Source organism: Meleagris gallopavo, chromosome 10, assembly GCF_905368555.1.
Source record: "Meleagris gallopavo chromosome 10, MGAL_WU_HG_1.1, whole genome shotgun sequence".
Taxonomy (NCBI): Eukaryota; Metazoa; Chordata; class Aves; order Galliformes; family Phasianidae; genus Meleagris; species Meleagris gallopavo.
In genome coordinates this window covers 20,259,543-20,280,417 of record NC_139413.1, presented here as the reverse complement: position 1 = coordinate 20,280,417, position 20,875 = coordinate 20,259,543, and the positions used below count along the sequence as shown (strand labels likewise).

At 44.7% G+C, this 20,875-nt stretch overlaps 1 protein-coding gene across 2 annotated transcripts in view; it reads left to right on the top strand.

Annotated features, from left to right (window-relative positions):
• The window catches only part of EIF2B3 (eukaryotic translation initiation factor 2B subunit gamma), a 93,080-nt gene extending 72,283 nt beyond the window's left edge, over positions 1-20,797 (top strand). The window contains exons 11-12 of one of the 2 annotated variants that reach the window (XM_010716194.4): positions 9,604-9,707; positions 20,582-20,797. In XM_010716194.4, coding sequence (XP_010714496.2) covers positions 9,604-9,707; positions 20,582-20,634 — 157 coding nt within the window. In that variant the 3' untranslated portion in view covers positions 20,635-20,797. Of the gene's footprint in view, positions 1-9,603; positions 9,716-20,581 lie in introns of those variants that run through there. The other variant, XM_085232338.1, reaches the window with a different exon arrangement.
• The last annotated feature ends 78 nt before the right edge of the window (positions 20,798-20,875 follow it).

The following is a 20,875-nucleotide window of genomic DNA, read 5'->3' as shown; positions in this document are numbered from 1 at the left end:
CTAAGTTTTGTTGAAAGAAGTCTTGCTTATAACTTAGTAAAAGCAGTTTCTGTGTATTTTGACCTTCTTTCGTGCATTTGATTAAATCTGATAGTTTTTTGTTATAATGTTAATGATTCTGAAACACGCTGATGGATCCATTTGCAACAGGTGAATAAATTATATGTGATTTTTCTTTAAAATGCCCACAGTGGACAGCTTTGCTTTCCAAACAGCTCTTCTCCCAAGCATGTCTGAGTAACTCAGACTTTACCTAATCACCAACTTCAGAAAGTGTCTTCCACTTTAGTTAGAAAGTCAGCATATGTTGGCTGGTCTGAGTCAAAATGATCATAATAAAAAATGCCTTAGCAGATCTAATTTATCTTTTTTTTGTCTTGCATTGCAAATGTTTTCAAACATGAGCCAGTTTTAACATCATCTGAGGTCTTGCACATGAGAAACTTGTGGGATTGCGCTGAGGAGCAGATAAAAGGTGTCATCTAATTAACATACATTGTAATGTTGACGTGAAGCTCCACCCAACTAATGGACTACTGTGTTGTGCAGTAGTCACATGTGAGTGATAACTGCAGGCTGGGCACAGCACTATTCATTGCAGCAACACCAGCCTGAAGAAGTAGGCTGGAAGGGCTGCTATAGGGCACACTTTGGAGAAGACAAAGCTTTTTGGTAACCCAGGGAAGAAAGAAAGATCAGGTAAATCATTTCTGAAAGTCGGAAGGCTGGGAACAACTAAGTGCAAAAATGCTCAGCATTCTAAGTTCATTTATCAAGAGTTGTGATTATGCATGCCACTGCCCTGGTAATCACCTCTAATTTCTCTGGTTTGAATCTCGCTGTCTTTGTTTTTTTTCTACATCTTAACCGGATAAATGCTCATGTGTCAGTACAAAGGAAAGCGTGAAAATTGTTTTGTCTTTTGATGTCCTGTAATGTGAATTGAGGATGCTGTTGGACCTGCCATGTTTTGGCTTGAGGACCCACAAATTACATCTCCAAACCAGAAAAGGTTTCAAAGAACCTTGCAACATTTGATGCGAGCTTCTAAAATGGATAAACAGATTGTTTCTGGGCAGAGGGGAAAACCAAAAACCACGAGGGATTTATTACAAAACGAGGTTCTTATTGTTAGGCTGTGGTTGGTTCATTCCTGAACCAAGGATCAAGGACCTGGGTTTCACTTGGATAGTGCCATTTCATCCTGTTTCCAAGTTAAGACCCATTCTCCAGTGATGGCTGTGTTTGATATTCCGGAGGACCAGTAGCAGAGTTTTCGGTTTTTCCAGCCCTGGTATGTAGGGCTTCTGTTATGCTATACGTGTCTCTTGTGAAGTGATTTGAGTAGATATGAATCCCCCTTAGATGAGATTACAGGGGATTAAAGAAGTTAGTAACATAGGCAGAATAATTGGCAGTCCTCTTTTAATGTGTTTCCCACTGTGAGCTAATTCTTCCATCAATGAGATAATAAAATAGCGAAGATTACATATGTGCAGAGTGATGGACATACTTGACCAAGCTGGGAGGGATGTAATTTATACAACAGTGCAAGTGCTGAGAGATGCTGACTATCCAGGTGACAGGCTGCAGCGGGAAATAGTTCTTATTTCTCTCTGCACTGCTCCCTTGAGCTCAGTGACAAATGACTGCACTGACTTACATACTTGGAGAAAACCTACTAATCGAGCTGAAATTGTAGATCACTTGAAAATTTTGTGCATCTGAATGCTTCTGCAGTAGCTGTACGTGCCCACAGTCTCTGTTGTGTCTTGGGGATGACCCTTGTTAGTTCTGTTTGCATTATGAGTCGTGCAGTACAACAGGGTCCCTAAGTTCGGATTAGGCACACTTATCTTCCTTGAAATGAGATCTAGATATTGATGGAGGAATTCATACAAGACTCTGTGCTGAAGTGCTCTGAGCATTGTAGATAATATTAACAGGAAAACTGTGCTAAATCCTTTATTCCATGCTAGCAGATAAAGATTTTGAAATCTCCTGTTTGTTAATAAAACTTTGTGAGTGTATATACTTAACGAAAGGATCTTTGCCATGTCATGTGCACAGTGTATCCTTGTGCCTTGGTTGTGGGAGCAGAATGTTTCTCTGGGAAAGATTGAAGAGATGGGAATATAATAGAAAAAACAAAAAAGCAAAATAAAACAAACTGATCTTTGGATTACTTACTTTGGACTTACTGGTGTTTGAGGAGGCAAGCATGAAAAGCTCAGATAAATATCAAGATGAAAGGTCCATGGAAAGCCATGCTCTGAAAATAGCCTTTCAGCATGCTGGTAGCCAGTACCCTAGGAGCTCTGTGGCAGATTTAGTCTCTTAAACAAAGTATTTTGCTCCTTTTCTTTATTCAAGGAGATATTGCAAAGCAATATGCTTCCAGTGGTGGTAGAATCATGAAGGTTGGAAAAGACCTCCAAGATTGTCTAGTCCAATCAGCACCCGTCACTACCATGTGGTGGCTGTTCTTATGGAAGCCGTTAATACAACACTGTGGTTATCAGACAGGATGGCAGCAAGACACAGCTGCCGTGATTAGCATCAAGATCTCAGTTCCACAGCTAGGAAGCATTAGGTCTTCACAGAACAACTAAGGAAGCTTGACTTGTGTCACCTATAGTTTTAGCAGAAAAAAGGGCTTATTGAGGATGATCATTTTTTAGGATGGAAAAGATAAATGGAATCTCTGGCAATCTGCATGGCACCAACCAGAAAATTTTAGGCATTACATGCAGAGTCAATGACAAAGACAGTAAGTTGTGTGTAGGGTTTTGTTGATGATGTCCTTGCTACCAGTGTAACATCAATGGTGCAGACACCGTACTGTTACTCAGTGGACTGTAGTGAGACCACGTGCGACCAGTTAAACACTACTCTAGTTTACCACATGTCTCCAATTTATTGCTACTTTCTATGAGAAAATGTACAAAGGAAGAAAACAACAAGCAAGCTGAGCTGGATTGGCTACTAAGTGCAGATTGATTGTGAAGTTTATTGGTTGTTTCCTCAATAGTGCCAAATCAGCACCTGATGTAGAAACAGGGAGCGGTTTGAAAAAATTCTAATTAAAACCAGGATGGAATTGAGCATTTATAGGGGTTCAGCACATAAGTGGTCTTTTTCCTGTTGGATAAGAGCAGTACATAGGAGTGATCCTATTGCCAAAGCAACATTTGTTGAAATTGTAAAATATATTTTACAGCACATTCCTTCATGAGAAAGAATGAGGAGAGATGAAGTTGTTTCCAGCACCATAGCTTACAAAGCTGGAAGTAAAAGTTTTGCTTGTGCTGGGATTTCCAAATGCTTTGTATCTTGAACCAATTTTTAAGATGGGTCTTGTCTTCTGGATGCTGTCTCGTGATGCCAGTTGCACCCCTGCCCTATGCTAACCTTGGAAAGAATAACAAGTTTAGAATAGGCATTGCAGAAAGCGCATGAAAAGCGAGAGCTTAATTCAGAAGAAGCATATGTAGTGTGTATATGTAAGCATAAAGTATATTGTGGATATGGATAAGCATGAACATATGAATAAAGCTAGGTATAGTGCTTGCCTGTAACAAGAGCTCTTATTTCTCGACAGAGTTTGCTTTCAGGAAGGTAAACTGAGGAAGAGAGGACAAACCTGGAAAACAATGAGCAGAAAGTAGCTGAGCTGGTTCGTGGTTGGGCATTTGAATTCTGCTATATCTGTTGTATTTAGTATACTTCTCATATAGTAACTGTTATCTTGTGAATCTTTGAACCATTATTACTTGCAGCTCCTCAAAGAACGCTTTCTTCTGGCTAGCTTCCTGGTACATCAATCCATCTTGAATAAATCACCTGTTCTTTATACTCAGATACATATGTTTTCCTGGTAGTGCAGGGAGCTCTTCCCAATTTTCCAAACATCTTGTACATCAAATGTTGAAGTTAAAGCACAGGTCAGCTCTGAAATGTGGCGTTTTAAAACATCTCCTCTTGTTCTGCTGATCTGCTTCTTCAGGTGGACAGAGTTAGAGCTATAAATAAGCTTCTACCTCCTGCTAGCCACATGGGCCTAATCGAAGAGGTGTATGCAAATTTTCAAAAGCAACTGATTTCTGTCAGGTTTTGATGGGAGTCTGTGTGTAAGTACCATTGGCGCTCCTGAAAATCTTCCCCAGCCTGGGTAAGTAAAAGGACGAAATTCTCGTGTTGTTTCAGAATTGCTCCTCTGAGTTTCTAAGGGGACTCTGGGGTTGAACAAGTTCAACTTAGCTCCAGAAAACCAGTCTCTGTTTTTAAGGATGGCATTTAGAAAATCCTCTTTTCCTTGTACATCTAGCCCATATAGCAAGTGTTTTAACTAATAATGTCTAATGGAGAGTGAGAATCCAGAAGGAGGTCAGCTTTCTCACGCGTAAGGGTTTCCTGACGTAAGACTCGTTTCATCGTGTGCTTTTGCTGAAGTGTGCAAAACCAGACTTCCAGCTAAATGAAAGGCCACCAATTGGTTTGTTCCAAGATCAGCTGGATTTATCTGAAGTTTCAGAGGTGAGGCACAACCTTCCAGGCGACCTCCCCTGGCAGCCTACATTTCACTTAATAAAACAAGTTAAGGAAGGTTTGAGGCAATCCTTTAAGGTCACTTGAACTTTCACTGGAAAATACGAGTGCTGGCAAGTATATGCAATATGTAATGCAAAATGTTTAGGGTGTGGGGAAGAAGTGTAAAGGAGCCATACCACAGTGATGAGCTTGGCTAGCAAAGAGACTTGAAACAAGTTCCTCAGCGAAAACACCCTGGGAGATGGGTTAAGAATTTAGGGGATTGGTAGAATGTTTTTGTTACCCCCAAGGGGAAAAACAGGAGATCAAAGCCCGAATTCACTTAAGAATGCTTTCTTTGAAATGTATCTATAAATTATAGCACGTACTGCTGGCATCTATTGTAGTCTTTGGTATTTACTTGAGTGTATACTGTGAATTCACAGTCCCCGGAGTTGGCTTGTTAGTGTGTAAAAATAAATGTTGGTGAAGGCAACATTGCAGATTCTCAAGTTTCCTAATAGTGGTGTTGCCTCTTCTCTGTTTTCCCCTGGCTTTGTGCCTCATCCTGTGACCATGTGTCCCAGCCATCACCTATAGAGGGCTTCTTTGAGGGCCTGCTGGTAGGGTTTGGAGCTCCCCCCTTGCCAACTCCCACACTTACTGAGCTGCCTGCTGTGCTGTTATTTCCTTGGTCAAGGCGGAATGGGATGTTGCTCCCAGGGGAATCCACAGCTGTTACCCCTCAGTCAGCAGAGTAGCTGCTGAGGCATGTCACCCTTGGCTTTTAACTCCTCATCCCATCTCTGCTTCCTAGCTCATCCGGAGGAGCAGGACTCCTGACTGCTTGGCATGGCGCTGCGTTACCCACGGCTGCCCTAAACTCTCTGCTCCAAGCTCTTTCTTCCTCTCCAGCCTGTGGCTTTAAGTGTTGCATTTTAGACACCTCATTTGCTTTGCTGCCCAACAGAGATTATGTCGTTTTTTTGGCACAATTGGATTAAACTAGCAGACCTGGATAGCTTCCATTGGCATTTCAGGAGATTTGCTGTAAGGCAAACCTGTGACATTTGTACCTTCCTAAGCTTGCACAACCAGGGCGAGAGCTGCAGTTGAGGTCCTGACCTCAGTTACTTAAGCCCCTTTCTCCCAGGAGCGTTCATCACTTTAATCACAGAGTCCTAAATAATCAGTGGGTAGCCTGTAATTAGGGGTTGTGTCCTGGACTCCTGCAGCCTGCTCCCGGTGTGCTGAGCACTGCGGATTTTGATTTCCCGTTTCCCCAAAGGATGTTTGATCTCAGATTTACACTTCAGAAAATTAAGAAGGGTACAGTACCTCCGTCCCCTGGCAGCCTTCCTGCTTTCAGTGGTAGGTGCCTTTCTTTTCTTAAGTGTCTCAGTTCTGCAGCGATTGACACATTTGATTTAAGAGTTAGATTTATAGACTGATACTCGGGCTGAAAGTCAGCAGCTCCAGGACTGCATAAATCAGCCTGTCTCTGGGACTAATACTTCCTTATTTATAATTTCGACAGGAGATGGAATTCTTTCTCAATTCTTTACATTTCTTTCAGATGTAATCGACCACCCTGTCCTTTGGTTTAAAGCTATGTGACTTTGCCACAAATAGAGGGAGGGGAAAGTAAGCCCGGTCCAGGAATTGCTATGCTATAAAAGCTCCATATTGTATGCTCTTGGACTTTGCTTTCTCCCAGCTTCCTTCAAGCCCACACAAGAGATGGACTTGAGGTTTTTTTGGCTTTCTTCCCCTCCCCCCTCCCTCCATACATACTCTGACCTTTTAGAAAAATAAATAGAAGATAAAGAAGGACCTGGAATGTTGCAGAATGTGTGTATATTTTGCTCTCTGTTGTTTTCTGCTGGGATTAGTTGTTTACAATGGGAGAGAGAGGGAGGGCAGAGGAAGGGAGGTCTGTGGCCTTAACTGAAATTAGTGGCATTTCAGAGTGATCTTGTTAGGTGGTCTGCAGTTTAAAGACCTAAATCCTTGTAATCCCCCCATGCCTCCTTGGCCACTACTCCTTTTGCTCTTGTTCTCTCACTTTCAGAAAAAAAAGAAAAAAAACCCCGAACCCAAGTCAGCCTCTCTGTCTCTCAGATGCAGGCTGTGCATAACATACGCACATGCACAGCCATACACACACACTCACTCTCATATGCTTCCATTCGCACGTTGTACCTGTATAACAAATTAATGTCTCAGCTAGCCGACATCTACATCTGTTACCACTACAGGACTGGGCTTGTAAAATGCTCTCTCTAGAATGCAGACACACACACCGAATATTTTTATTTATTTTCTGAAAAACGCTCAGCTGCCAGACTTTCAGCTTGTGATTGCACTTAAAACAAATTCAAATTGAAATTTCAGCCATAAATCAAATGCCCCAAATTAGTTCCTCTTGTGGGTTTGAACATGCTCTTTGGATTTTAAGGTCAGAAGATATCCGTTTTCACGGTGCTGAAAAGTTTAAAAATATACTACGTTTTAGGAAAAGAAATAAATATGGTTTGCATTATAAAGCAGTACATCAAATATGTGCGTATGCGCACACACAACGTGGTCAGTGAAGTTGAATGCTGTCAGAACACCTTTGAGGACTAATAGCACCTAATTGTTAAGCGAGGCAGGAAACACGGTGGCTATTTATCCAAGGAGGATGCGGAAGATTATCTTGAGATGCGATATTTATCCTCCAAGAGAATAAAAGTTTATCCCTTACTCTTCAATTTAAAAAAAAAAAATAGTAAAAATTAAATAAACACACAAAATACTTATCTTGGCAGACTTTATAACATACTTTTTCGGGGGAAAAAAAAGCATTTACAAGTGGTTTCAAAATGGCTGTGTTACATCTGTCAGCGGGTAAAGGGAACACCCACAAATTGTGTTTTTATCTCATGAAGTTTTGTTCCACTTGAGCAATAAAAGCCAGATTCACTGCTGGTGTGTGCGACTGGGGTAATCCTAGCGCTGAGCATGGCTCTAAAACTTGTGCATTTGGTTGTGTTTATAAGTTTGAAGAAACTCCTGGGGTGGCGGAGTCTTTTGTTTTTGCTTGACGCTGGCACTGGGGAAGGGTAGGTTTGCAAGCACCTGGCACAGCCACGTTTGCCTTGGTTCCCTGGGCTGTCCTTCCAACAAATGGTTTGGCAGGAAAGCCCCTTATCTTTGATGTTAATGTCATCAGCACTTTCTTGGTTACAATGCTATTCTTTCCCCAAGAATTGAAAAATGATCCCAAGAAGGCTTGGGATGTACAACGTGCTCCAGCCTGAGCTCCAGAAAACAGCTTAAAGTCGGAGATCTTAGCACACCCAAGGCTCTTCTTAGAATCATAGAATCATTCAGATTGGAAAAGACCACTAAGATCATTTTGTCCATCCGCCACCCCATCCCTACCGTGCCCACTCAAACCATGTCACTACTGCCACGTCTCCACGGTTGTTGTGCTTGGAAGCAGTGATAGATGGTGAGAATCTACAAATCGCAGGGAGGTGGCTCTAAGCGATCAAAGAGAAGGCACTTTGGAGCATACTTTTTGGATAGGGACACTTTCAGTGGGCAGTGGGTAATCTCTCCTGTCACCTTGGCTTGGATGGCACCAGCACAGGATGGCAGCAGTGATGGGCAGTCCTCCCCCTACCAGTTCATTTTCCAGCCTGATTGTCAACGCTGAGTGTTCTCCCAGTAAATGCTGTTACACGGGATGATGGCTGGAGTACATGGAGCTGTTGGAAAGAAGCAGCTGGTGACAGTGTGAGAGCAAAGGCAGACAGGGGTCTGCTGTGTATCTTTGCCGCTTTTTATCTTATTAATATGTTAGTAAAAACCTTGCCAAGGCAACCTGAGCTGGTTACTTGGAGCATAATTGCTCATATTGCCTCCTTATAGGTCAGAGGAGGGGGAGTTGAAGCGAGTTAAAAGAATGATTGTTCAGAGGGGACAGTCTGCTCAAGGGAAGTCATAACTGCTAACCACCGTGGCTGAGGTCCGGTTTTATTGCTTTTACTCCTGCGGAATTAATGCCGTGTTTGTGATGCAGGTGGTTTCTGCTCTGACTCACATGAGCAACAGAATTGTTATATATTTAATGGCAAATTCTGTGTACCAGATAGTGGCAACGTGTGAGTAGGAAAAGAGCTAGGAATTAATGTTAGGATTGGCAGTCTGGAGTGAGGACTGACCTCCTCTTTGCTCCTGAGGAGCACAGCTGGCTCTGCTCAATACAGAATTGAGGCTCGGGGGGCTCTCGGAACCAAAAGCCCTCTGTGCTATTAGTTCAAACTCCAAAATAGCTCTTCTGTTGATGAGCCAGCCTGGTGGTGCAGCACAGCAGCGTTTTGCTGATGCAGTAAGCAGCGGTGAGACCCGTGGCCATGGCTGCGGGTGTCACAGGAGGGATTGAACTGCAGGGCTCAATGCAGAAAGTCACTGAAGCCAAAAACTTCAGAAAGAGATCAGCTATTTGACTGAGGGTAGCACAAATATCCACAACTGTTGTAATATACATTAGCAGAAGTGCTGGGGAGGAAATATGAAATGGGACAGATACCTCCATCTCTGTTATGCATCTCACTTACAGCTTTCTCTCCACCAACTGATTTCAAGTTTACTACTTTTAGGCACTTGTTAGCCGAATGCCTTCAGATTCTCTGTCCTTCAATGTTTTCTACCCATCTTTGTACATGTAAACGTGAGGAAACAAATAATTTGCAGCATTGCTGTTTTTTCTCCATAGCTTTGCAATAAATTATTTGTACTCTTTAACATTACTGATGGTGCTGAGTGAGCACACATCACGGATCTTAGTTAAGATGCACAATTACAGTTTTACTGCCTGGAGAGGCAACGACCGGTGCAATAACTCACTCAGATCTCTCAATATCTTTGTAGAGGAGTTATGCAGCCAACATCTGGACTCTGAAATTCTTTCCTAACTGGATGATCAAATCATGTCAGAGGTTTATTAGCTATCCCAGTGGATACCTTTGTTTTGTACCTATCATTTTAATCGTTTTCTTGTTCTACCTTGTGCTTGTGTTATAGGTGTTGTCTTCAGGGCAGTGTTATTTGTAATAACGCTGTGATAGAGAAGGGTGCAGACATCAAAGACTGTTTGATTGGAAGTGATCAGAGACTGGAAACCAAAGGTAAGTAGAAAAGCTGTTTTTATGATGCATTTGTAATTAATTTTCAGAATTTCCTCCTCAAGATTTTCCTCCTGTTTCTTCAAGAGCCAGTAAACAGTGGCTGTTTTACAGTGTGGTGTCCCTTAAGATTAAGATTTGTTTTTCATGGAAAGTGCAGCTTGCTGGCATGAGAATAGTTCAGGGACTTGCTCTTCAGAAGTTGGCAGAAAAACTTCGTTGTTACTATAAAGAACAAGATTGGGTGCTGAGACAGTCTTTTCCCAGAGGCCACAATTAGGTCAGCTTGGAGTTGTCCTCAGCAGAAGGAACTGTCATTTTGACAAGTAGTTTTTGTCAGTGTTAGGGGTGATGCAGTCAAATAAGTGATGGCCCAGACATCCTTCTTTTTGTGAATGCTAGCAGCCACAGGTGCCAGCGTGTTCCCATCCACCCTGCTCCGTGCAGGAGCTCAAGATGGAATGTCATACTGGAAGCTGCTGTGCTTAGTAGTAAATACAAGGGCATTCAGATCTGTCTTACTGAAACGAAATGCTTTTTGGGGTTTCAGAGAAGTTACAGCTATGCGGTCCCAGTTTGGGCAAAGTTAGGCCATCCAATCAAGCTGTGAGTGGTGAGGGCTCAGTAACCGCCTAAGTGGAACTGTTGATTTCCTGCCCTAAGAGATAATGGGCAGGAAATGGCTGTCTCAGTGACTGCATCCCAAGCAGAGGGCTTTTTAATGAATATTTATGGTTGGGGTTTGGCAGATCCCTGCTCTAGGGTGTGGACTGAGGACAACAGTGAGTTCCTTTTCAGGCTCCATGTGAAGTTATTTAGTCAGATCAGGATTTGTTTGCTTATTTTGTCTTTATAGTATATGGGTGGTTTCCCAATTGTGAGTGTCCTGATAAAGAGCAGAGTTTGCACTTACTGTGGTATGGTATAACCTATTGCCAGCTATGCATACGCAAAATTTTTCTTTTAATTTGAAACTAGAAGCAAGAGACTCATGAAAACAAAGTGTTGATCCTACAATTGCAAGTCTCAGATGCTGCAGGAAACACCCAGTCAGCATTATGTGCACTGTGGTCTTGGTCCTTGTATTCCACAGTTTCTGCTTACCCATGGCTTTGTCCATCACATCAGTTGTAATCATCAACCCTTGTGGGTTCACTGCCCTCTTATCCCTGAAGATACATACTGTTCATGGTGCTCTGCTTGTGCCTTCTTCTGAGCATGAATCACTAGGAGAGCTAAGTCAGGTCATGTTTGTTTATTAATCTAAAATTTGAACTATGAGGAAACTATGAGGATGTAGATTTAGCTAATTTACTACGCTCAATTTCTTCAGCAGATCATTTCAAACAGAAATATCACGCTTTGCCCTCACTCATGTCTTTTTCAGTAGTCTCTTCCACAATGTAGGTCTGGTTGATCTTGGTATGGAAACCATTCTTTCTTCATTATTGTCCTTGTCATCTTTATCTGAACATTTTTCAGGATCTGTCAGCATAATTCTGTGATTCTATGATAACATATTAGGAAGAAGAAGAAGAACAGAGCTGGAACCTGCGGTTCATTTACCCATTCTTTCTAGGGCCACGTGCTCACCTCTCCAGAGCACTTCTCAGTGAGTCTGTGGCCTTCCAATTAAACTATTCAGGAACATATGACTGATGTTAGCAAAGACACTCAGGTAGATTATGAATGACAAATATGCCATTATGCCAAGCAAGAAAAAATAATAACAAAGCCTCAGTTCATTTCCCTGCCTCAGTTTCCTAACCGTTTTGGAATTTATTTGGGCTGGGGGTCAGGTTCTCCTTGGTGGTCTGGGATCTGTCTGTGAAGTTCATGACTTATTTCCTGAACTGCAGAGTCTTTCCAGCCCAGCATGTTTCTTCTGACCTTGCCTGGTCCCACAGTAAACTGGGCCTTCTCTTTTTCACTGTGAAAGCATGCCATGACTTCCTTTCCCCTGCCCAAGACTTCCTGTATCTGGTGCCAAGCTTTTGGTGTGGCCCTGTAAGTCTGTTTCCATATTCCCACTTTCATCAAGACTTTGGCTATGTTGTTCTGTTTGGTAACTTTTCCTTCTTCAGACTCTAGCCTTCACAGCCAGGTTACGAAAAACTGGTTCTGTTGGGTCACAGCCACCTTTTGTTGCAAGCTGATCGCACCTCAGCAGACGTAAGCAGTAGCAGCTGGCTGTTGACCCCAGTCTGGGAATTACATGCTAGAAACCTCAGCAAAGCTGCATACACCTTCCCAGAAACATTAAAGAAAAAGAAGAAAAAACAGCAGTTCCTTATTCCAAAGCATCAGCCAGGATTCATCAAAGGTACAAAGATCCCCGCATCATCCTGCACACCCCCAAGCAAATCCCACAGTTGACTTTGCTGCGGAACTGGCTGTGTGCTCCCAGTTCTGCTATACAAGCCCTGGTCTCGCTGCCCAGGCAGCTCAGGGTACAAGAGCTCTTTGAGCCACTGACCTCCTTTCATAACCTGAACCATGGAAGCAGGATGGCAGAAGAACAGATACCACAAATGATAGGCAAAAGTAACTCAAACCAGCTCTCGTCCTTTTCCTTCTAAGGAAGAGGCAGGGGCATATTTAGGGTGGTCTAAATGGCACAGCTGGGAGTAATGGGATTGAATTAAACACAATTTAGGTTGGATATCTGAAACATTTTCCTAATGATGTGGTCTGGTCGGCTGTGGGATAATCTCCCTGGGGACGTGGTGGGAGACCTCATCACTTAATAATAGGCTTGGCAAAGCTCTGGACACCTAAATAGAGGGAGTGCTCCACCACTGGTTTTTGGGATAGATCAGATGCAGCCTATTAATTTCAAGCTAAAAAGCGAGTTAGAGACAAGGGGGGGGCAGGTAGCTGTCAGCAATGACTACAGGCCCCATCACAGCTCTGGCCAGACACGGTGCTTTTTAAGTGCCTCTGTTAAAGTCATGATGTGGAGTTTTATTAAACTTCTGGATTTGCAAGCCATGCCTCTTGAGAGTCATGCTATTCTCTTCCTACTGCTTTTATTACCATGCTTAGGAAGCATCCACTTCCCTTCCTCTTTGATACTTTAAGAAATTTGCTAGTGGAGAATTAACAGACAGGCGACCTCACTCACATAGCAGTTTGAAAAACATGTTGGTACCTAGGAAAAAGGAGGCAATTATTAAAGGGATAGGAAATGGTAGGCAGCAGTTCTGAAAGGGCTTAATTGCACAAAGCATTCAGGCACTGTTTCTAAGACAGTTACTACAATTGCACTCCAGCCTTTTTGATGAACCTGCTTTCTTCAAAGCAAAATAGAGAACAGAGATAATAGAGAGACACTCATAGGATAAAACTAGCAAAACGGATACAAAACTCACCACCTTAGCCCTCACTTTCATCTCTGGTGTCCCCGGGCAGGCATGTTTTGTGTTCATTGACTGTGCAGGAGCCAGTGTCATTTAGGGACAGCTTGAGTCATTGTACACCCAGAAAGTGTATTACAGCAGTGTTATTGCCACAAAGTGTATTTGCAGAAAGGGAAAAAGTATCAGCATTCAGGATGCTGATGTAATCTTAGCTTGGCATCCCAGTGCGTACTTAGTAGCATTATCTCCCTGACCAAGATGTAGGCTAAGACTTCACTGTGCTTATTCTGGTGCATTTTCAATGCAACCATATATTTTTATTTTCCTTGGTGCCTCGATGTAGTCAGCACCCAGAAAGTGCTGCCGAGTGTGTGCTGAATGCAAGGTTGTTCCATAGCCCTGATTCCTGCCTTCTTTCAGCTTGAGTCTGAAATCTTAATTACTGTACACTATGCAAGAAACAAGATCCTTTCTGTGGCCTTTCTGCAACATTTGTCATCTTAGTGCTTCACAGCTGTTAACAAGCTCATTTTTACCTCCTCAGCGTGAACATGGCTGATTTTTCCTCCTATTTTAGAAAGGCCTGAGACTCAGAGTTGCTGTTTGTGGGCCCATTCATTCTGACTGCCCAGCTTAAGTGCTGAAGCAGCATGTTACATGTAGCATTTCCTAACAATTACATTTTAGCCATAGCATTTTCTTTGTAAATATTGGGATGGAGGGCTCAGTCTACTGAGGAAAAAAAAAAGAAAAAAGAGAAGTTTTTTTATGCGATCATGTTGGCCTGTGCATGGGTCGTTAGCAGCTCCAGGAACTAAAACTCCATTATAGAGCTTCTGCTGTTCCAGCTGATGGAAACTGACAGTAGTGGGTCATCCTCCTTAAGGGGAGCTGGATTTGGAGTGAGGCAAGAGGAACTTTGCCAGGAAATTTCACAGATGCCCATGGGTGTCAGCAGCCTGGAGATTCACTCCTGGTGCAGGGGGAGGAGGCTGTAGTTAACGTAGGCTTTATTGCTCCTGCCTGCAGCATCATCCTTTGGGCTCCAACCACATCACCTGTTTCCTATCTGATCCTGACTCCTGTCTCACTGCTCCTCGCTATGGCTTTGTCCCAGAACCAGTCTCATCTCATCCCCAGTCTTTGATTCTTCCTCTAGTCTTTGTTTTTTTCTCTTACTTTGTTATGCTTAGCCACACACCTGTCTCCTCTGCTCTCATTGTAGATGCTGTTTCCAGTTCCCCTGCCTAGCAGTCCCATGCTCCATTTCCCATCTGGCACTCCATCCCCAACTGCTTTGATCTCTTTCTGTGCTGCTGTTGTGCCCAGGTGGGATCATTCTGGGCACTGGAGGGAAGCAGTTCTGTGTTGAGTGCTGGTCCCAGAGCTGGGACACAAGCTGGGGGAGGTCCTGCATCGATCCTCACTTCCCTGGTTGAGAGCATTCAGGAGAAGCAGTCTCTGGAGCTTTTAGCTGCCCTCCTGAGAACATGTGCAAACAGAAATTTTTTCCAGAGGCTTATCACATAGCCAAAAGTGTGTGGTTTCTCACAAGAACAGAAAAAGGCACATATCCAGTAGGGACTGGCTCCTGTTTTCAGATCATTTTTCAAGTCTTGTTCCAAGCTTGCAGTCCTAGGACTTCTCAATGAAACAGAGTAAGATTGTTTTATTTTAATGAGGGCCAAAGAGCACATTTTTCTCTAATGCCATCGTGTGCAGGCAGGTACAGTTTATAGAGCCTCTACTATGAATGGATGACTGCTTGTTAGGATGCCTCACTCCAGCCAAGATTGAGCAAGATAGGGACAGGAAGGGATTGATTGGCTTTCTGATGTTCTTGCTGCATTCGAGTAGAGCTGTGTCTGCTGTTGCAAGATGCTGGGTACCTCCTGGTGAAATCTTGGGGAACTGAAAATACTTAGCATGACACGAGTTTGGAACCAGAAAGCGTGCTGCAGTGCAGATGAGAGTTACGAAAGCTCACAAAGAACAGACACAGACTAAACAGCACACACATGTATGTCGTGCACAGAGGTGCAGGATGATCTGGAAAGGAGGAATGGTGTAAATTCAGAGGGAAATTTTGAGGTCCATGTGACTTGTTCCCTAGAGTGGTTTAACTGCTGATTGTTTCTGACAAAGATATCAGTTGGCAGTTCAAATAGGCATCTCTTAAAAAGTCGCCTTTGTCAGTGACAATTTCTAGGTGATCCTAACAAGCCCACTTTTCAAGCTGTATAAAAACAGTTTGTGAGTTCTGGTCTTAGTGGCGGCATAAAACTCCTCTAGAATAACCCATTAGTGATGTTTTGTCCTTCCCTCTGCTGCTGGGGACTGTCACACTGTCACTCAAGCACTGTGTCATTCCCAGCCAGGGAAGTTCAGGCTTCCTGCGTGAACAGGTTAAGGGAACTGCTGTATTCACAGCGTGTTGATTGTAATGTCTACCCATAAGGCAGCAGTTTGTAACCTTGTAGAAATATTTGTACGTGCTCCATGCAGAGAAAATAACCTCTTGTGCTCTGCTAGAACTCAGCCACATGAAAGAGCCAGGAAGGACACCCCAATGGATGCCTGAGAGAGGAAGGGGACCTTGTGTCCAGCACAGTGGGTAGCTGTCTCTAAGCAGATGTGGCACTGCTGCCATCCTAGTGGGAAGTGTGGACAGAGGCCTTCAGATTGACAATTCTGAGATCCCTGCTAGTGTTTGCTGTGAGGGAGTGATGCCCCTGTGGGAGCACATCCAGCAGTGTAACCCAGTCCCCTTCTTCAATGGTTGTTAGGACACAGTGCTGGGGCTGTGAGTGTGTTCCTGTCCCCAAGGAGCTCACTGTTGTGCACGTCTCTAGTCCTTAGTCTCACTTTTCTCTTTCTCCTAACACCTTGAGCAGTCACATTCCCATACCTCAAGCAATCACTTTTCCCAATTCCTTCACCCTACCCTGTCCATCTGCTCAAAGCCGCAGCAAACTCTTCTTTCTTCAAACACTGAATTCATTGTTGCCTTTACTTTACATCCCAAGATGTACCCGTTTCTCTGGGTGGATATGAGGGAAAAGGGGTTAATTCCTGATCTAGTGCAAGATGGCCCTGCTCGTGGCCAGGGATTGGACTGGATGATCTTTGAAGGTCCCTTCCAGCCCAAGCCATTCTGTGTACAGTACTGGTGAGAGAAGCCTCAGCTGCCCCAGGTGAGCACAGGCACTGCACATGGGTGTTTGCTGGGAGCGGTGTACAACAAGGGTGGGATCTCCAAGAGCGGATCTCCATCTGTTTCTCTGCCTGGAGCCTGGGTTGGGCCCCCAGCTGCTCACCAGAGCTGATGTGCCTGAAGCTCTCACCAGTCCCATTCCCAGTGCCCTGGGCAGAGTTGCACATCCCTCCCTGGGATGCTTACAAGGAGCATCACTCCGGAGCCCCTCAAGCACAGCCATCTGCCTCAGCGTGAGGCTCATGCAACACTTGCAATCTGTGGGACACTCCTGGCCTTTGGGGCCACAGTACAGTCACCCCGATCACCAGCGGTCATGTAAGTATGTGGCGTAGCTGGGAAGAGAGCAGGCCTTGACTGGAAAGCCCCGGTGCTCCATAAACACAAACAAATCAGCCTCCATCACCTGCTTCCCTTCTTTATCTCTCCATGTAATTTAAAACACCCTCCAGCCTCCCAGAGTCAAGCTTCAGCTGCTTCCCATCCCCTTAAGCCCCTTTAGTTCCTCTCCCCCCACCAACCTGTCTGCCTTTCCAGGGCCAACCATCGCTGCAGAGACAAGTTACTCCTCTCTCCCACTCTCTGATCCTTTCTGTCCTGGGTGAATGTGGTAGGAGCCACCCACGGTGTGTTTTCATGCATGCGTTTCTGCAGGCACCCCTCCCCCTGCCCGGTTTTTAAGTTAAACTATCTCTTGCTTTAAAGAGAGCAAATACACAGCAGTGGCTTTCATCACTGCTGTATAATAGAGCAGTAATTCTGTGCCAGGGACTGTTTTCTATTTTATTTTAAAGGGTTTATAAAACAGTGTATGTAATTGAGTGAGTAAACTGAACGTTTTCTGGAGCCCCTGAGGGCTGGAACTTCGTGGTGGTCCTGGGCCTAGGCCCTAACCTTTTTTTTTCTTCCTCTTTTTTTTTTTTCCCCCTGCCTTTCCCCTCCTTCCCCTCCTCCTTTACAACCCAGCGTTGCCACCAGCAGCAGCAGCAGCAATCTGTCTGGGGCTAATTGAGCAAACAGCAAGGAGATGCTTTCACATGGCTTTTAAAGGAATGCTCCGGCATCCCCTTTCTGTAAGCAGCTTCGCAGGAACCTGCCAGGAAGGCTGTGCCGTGCAGGGGAGGGCAGCGTTGGGCTGCAGCCCCCGTCCCGGTGGTGGGGTTTGTGCTGGGCTCTGCAGTCATTTCCGCCCCTTTGTTTATTTGCATTACAATTTGTTTTTAGCCAAGCACCAAAGGCTCTGCTGCTCCCCAGCTCTCCTCGTGTTGTGCGTATGTTTTCAAGGGGCTCAGCATACAGTATGTGTAAACACAAGTCTTCCTAAGCAGGAATGCATCTATAACGAGTGACAGGTTTTTGATTTACGCTCAGTAAAATCTCCGTGGACGCTGGGTTCAAGCACCCAGGCTGACTTGGGGCTGGGCTGCGTCAGCAAGTTGAATCAAAGTGCTAATCAGGAGGTTGAATGTGTTGATCAGCTCTGGATTTGCTTAGCACCAGATGCTCCCAATCTGAGAAGATCTAGTTGAACATGATTTAAGGTTGCAGAGTCCAACTTGAAGGCTTTCTGAAAGTCCTTTCTCTAATCCCTCTTCTTTCTCTACGGGCTGAATACATCTGTAACCCTGCCAGTGTCAGATAAAAGGCAGCCTGGTAAGAAATCCCTAATGGGGAGCTGGGGAAGGAGAAGGGAGCTGAACAGCAGAGCATGGGAGGTACTTCTGCCTCCTCCCCCCTGAGTTTCAGGCAGAGTTTCTGCACGAACTGAGCTTGCTGATACCAGCCAGAGCCACTGGCAACTGGCAGCCAGGGCTGATAATGAAACGCTATCCACAGCTCTGCTCCTTGGCACACACGGTGGAGTCTAAATTCCCTTTCCTCTGTAAGCAGGGCTTTGGGAAGGGAAGAGGGAAGCAGGGTGAATCCTTATCTGCCTATCACATCCCCCTGGGGTGCGGAATCAGGCTTTGTTTCTAGCAAAACCATTCCCTTTATCACTTAGAAACTTTCTCGTGGATTTGAGGCAGGCACATTCATGTGTTTCCTTTTAGCCCGTGCAAGGAGAAATGAGTTTGGTGGTAGCAGTGATACGCTGCATGTGCCAGAATCTGGGCCATGTGGATCAGGGAAGGACAGGATGGGAGATCAGGGAACGCGTGCTGCATCAGCTCAGTAAGCTTGCTGCTGCCTCAGTTTCCCCACCTGTAAAATCGGAATGCTCTTACTCACCCGCTTTTGAAAAGCATCATGAGTTAATCAGATGGAAAATGCAAGATACCAGAAGAAGGCCATAAGCATGTTGGTGCAAAATACAAATAGTCGGTGCCACCTCTGCAAAAAAGTATGTGACGGGGCCCATCCCAGATCTGCACGTTCAGTGCAGGATGCTGTCTAAAACGAAGCAGAAAGTTCCCTATTAAAAGGTATTGCTACAGATAACTCATATATTGAACCATAAATTGACATGGTTCTTCACGAGCTTAGGTGAAGGCATGTTTAATCTGCAGAGGCATAACGTAATTACTCTCGCTGGATGCTAGCCAGAGTCTTATTCACATCACAGAAATCAACATGATAGGTAGTCTGCTTGGAGGAGGTTCAGGAATGGAGTCACAGAAGTTGCTACAGGGCCTGTTTGAGATATATTGGGAAAGTTGTTGGGGGTGAGGAATGTTACAGCAAGAAGTGCTGCAGGTTGGATTTGAGGTACCTTGGCAGAACTGTGTGGGGTCCAGGACGGGAGGAGAGAGGAGCTGAGGGCTGGACTTGGGGCTATTGGCAGAGCTGTGCTAGGGAGATTGTGTGGTGCTACCTACATCACGCCTGCACCTGGCATGCTTACAGTCAGTCCCTCATTTTCCCAAGCTGCATCCACCTCTGTTCATCATGCCCAGTGCTAGAGCCCAGGCTCCAACTTCCAGCTCCAGTTTTGAGACCCAGGATGTTTCCGTGAGGCTCCAGGATTAATTATCAGTTGTCACTGAATGCCCCGAGCACAGGAATAAATTACACAATCTGATGCTGAAAGTAAGAAGCATCTTTTTGTTCTTATTTTGTTGTTATTTTCACGAAGGATCTCTGGAAGGCAGTCTTGTGGCTAACCCAACTCTGTCCTGCAAGCAGAGCAGACAGCAGGATCAGCATGGTGGTGGGGTCAGGGCCATAGCAGGAAGTTATCTCGTGCAGTCCAAATAACTCCTTGAAGTTTACAGAGCAGTTTTTAATCAAACCACTTCTGGAGTGACGGCTTGCATGGTGCAAAGATAATGTCTTGAGTTCTAAACCACGGGAAGCATCATGTTAGCTCGGCCAGTTTGGGAACTGCCAGTAATTGCTTTATGCAGCTGAGGGCAGGGTAGCTGTTGTTTTGCAGCACTCTTGCAAAATCTGCTCCCCTCAGGGGAGGCGTTTTAGGTGGGTAAATAAAACAACTGGTTATTTCCTTCATCCTTGGCCATCTACCCCCACTACTGTGTAAGGTGTTGGAGACAACACTGGTGTGCCTGAGCACCTTGCAGGCCCGGATGATTCACCCCAGGCACCCTGGATACCAGAGCCAATTGTTATTCTGAATGTACAGAAGTGGAAAAGGGGGATGGAGAGCCTTGGGGCACGGTTCAAAGCACCTGAACTTCGCTTGAATGGGTGTCCAACTCCCAGGGAGTGGTTCAGATTCACCAACTCTGGCCATAGCCCGAGGACACCCACTTGGAGCACACAGGCATTGTGTCACGCTCTGAGGCCACATGCTTGGATTTTTAGGCTTTCAGTTTTGTGTTTTTATTATTTTGGCTCTAGATCCCTTATTTGTAGTCTTTCCCTGACAGGCTGCTTTTTGCATTTTAAATGGAAGGCTCTTTTAGTACAGTGCATGAACAGCGCTGGGGCAGGGACTGGCACATTAATGTGTCCGCCAAGGCTGGGAATAGGCAGAGGAGTGACCTTGTAGTTCTGTGCAGCTCCACACTGGATGTGGATGGTTCTTTGCATGGGCCTAGAGGTACACCTGTCAACAGCAGCTGTGACTTCCGTCCGGCTTCTGTTGTTTGGTAGTGACACGTACATGTGAAAACTCTCATTAGAGAAACCTAATGTTTAGTCAGTTGTTTAGGCTTTTGCCATGTGTGTGGGATGCTGTCTGAGAGATGCTGGAGACCAAAAAAGGGCAGCAAATCTGCGCTCAAGTTCCCTAGAATCTGCTTTTCTCATTTGTTTTAAAGATGCAGATTTTAAAAATGCAAGGTCTGAAACACTGCTACAAAACTCAATTCCTCTTCTTTTCCTCCCTCTCTCTCTCTTTTCAGCCAAACATGTTAATGAAGTCATTGTGGGCACTGAACAGCTGATGGAGATATAACCCAAGTAGGTTTTAAAGATGATTTTATGGAAGCCGGCAGCAGAACCAGATGTTCAGCATCGTAAGATCATCCGCGCAGATCAGTACTGGCATGGTTTACCCTGTCACTGCTCCTTTCCTGTTCAGCTTTGTATTTATGTCTTAATAAAGAAGTATTTACAGAGCCGTGTGTCCGCCAGCCCTTCCCCCCTCATTGGGATGCACGGGGTTTGTGCCGGGTGATATCGCTCCCTGCCCCGGC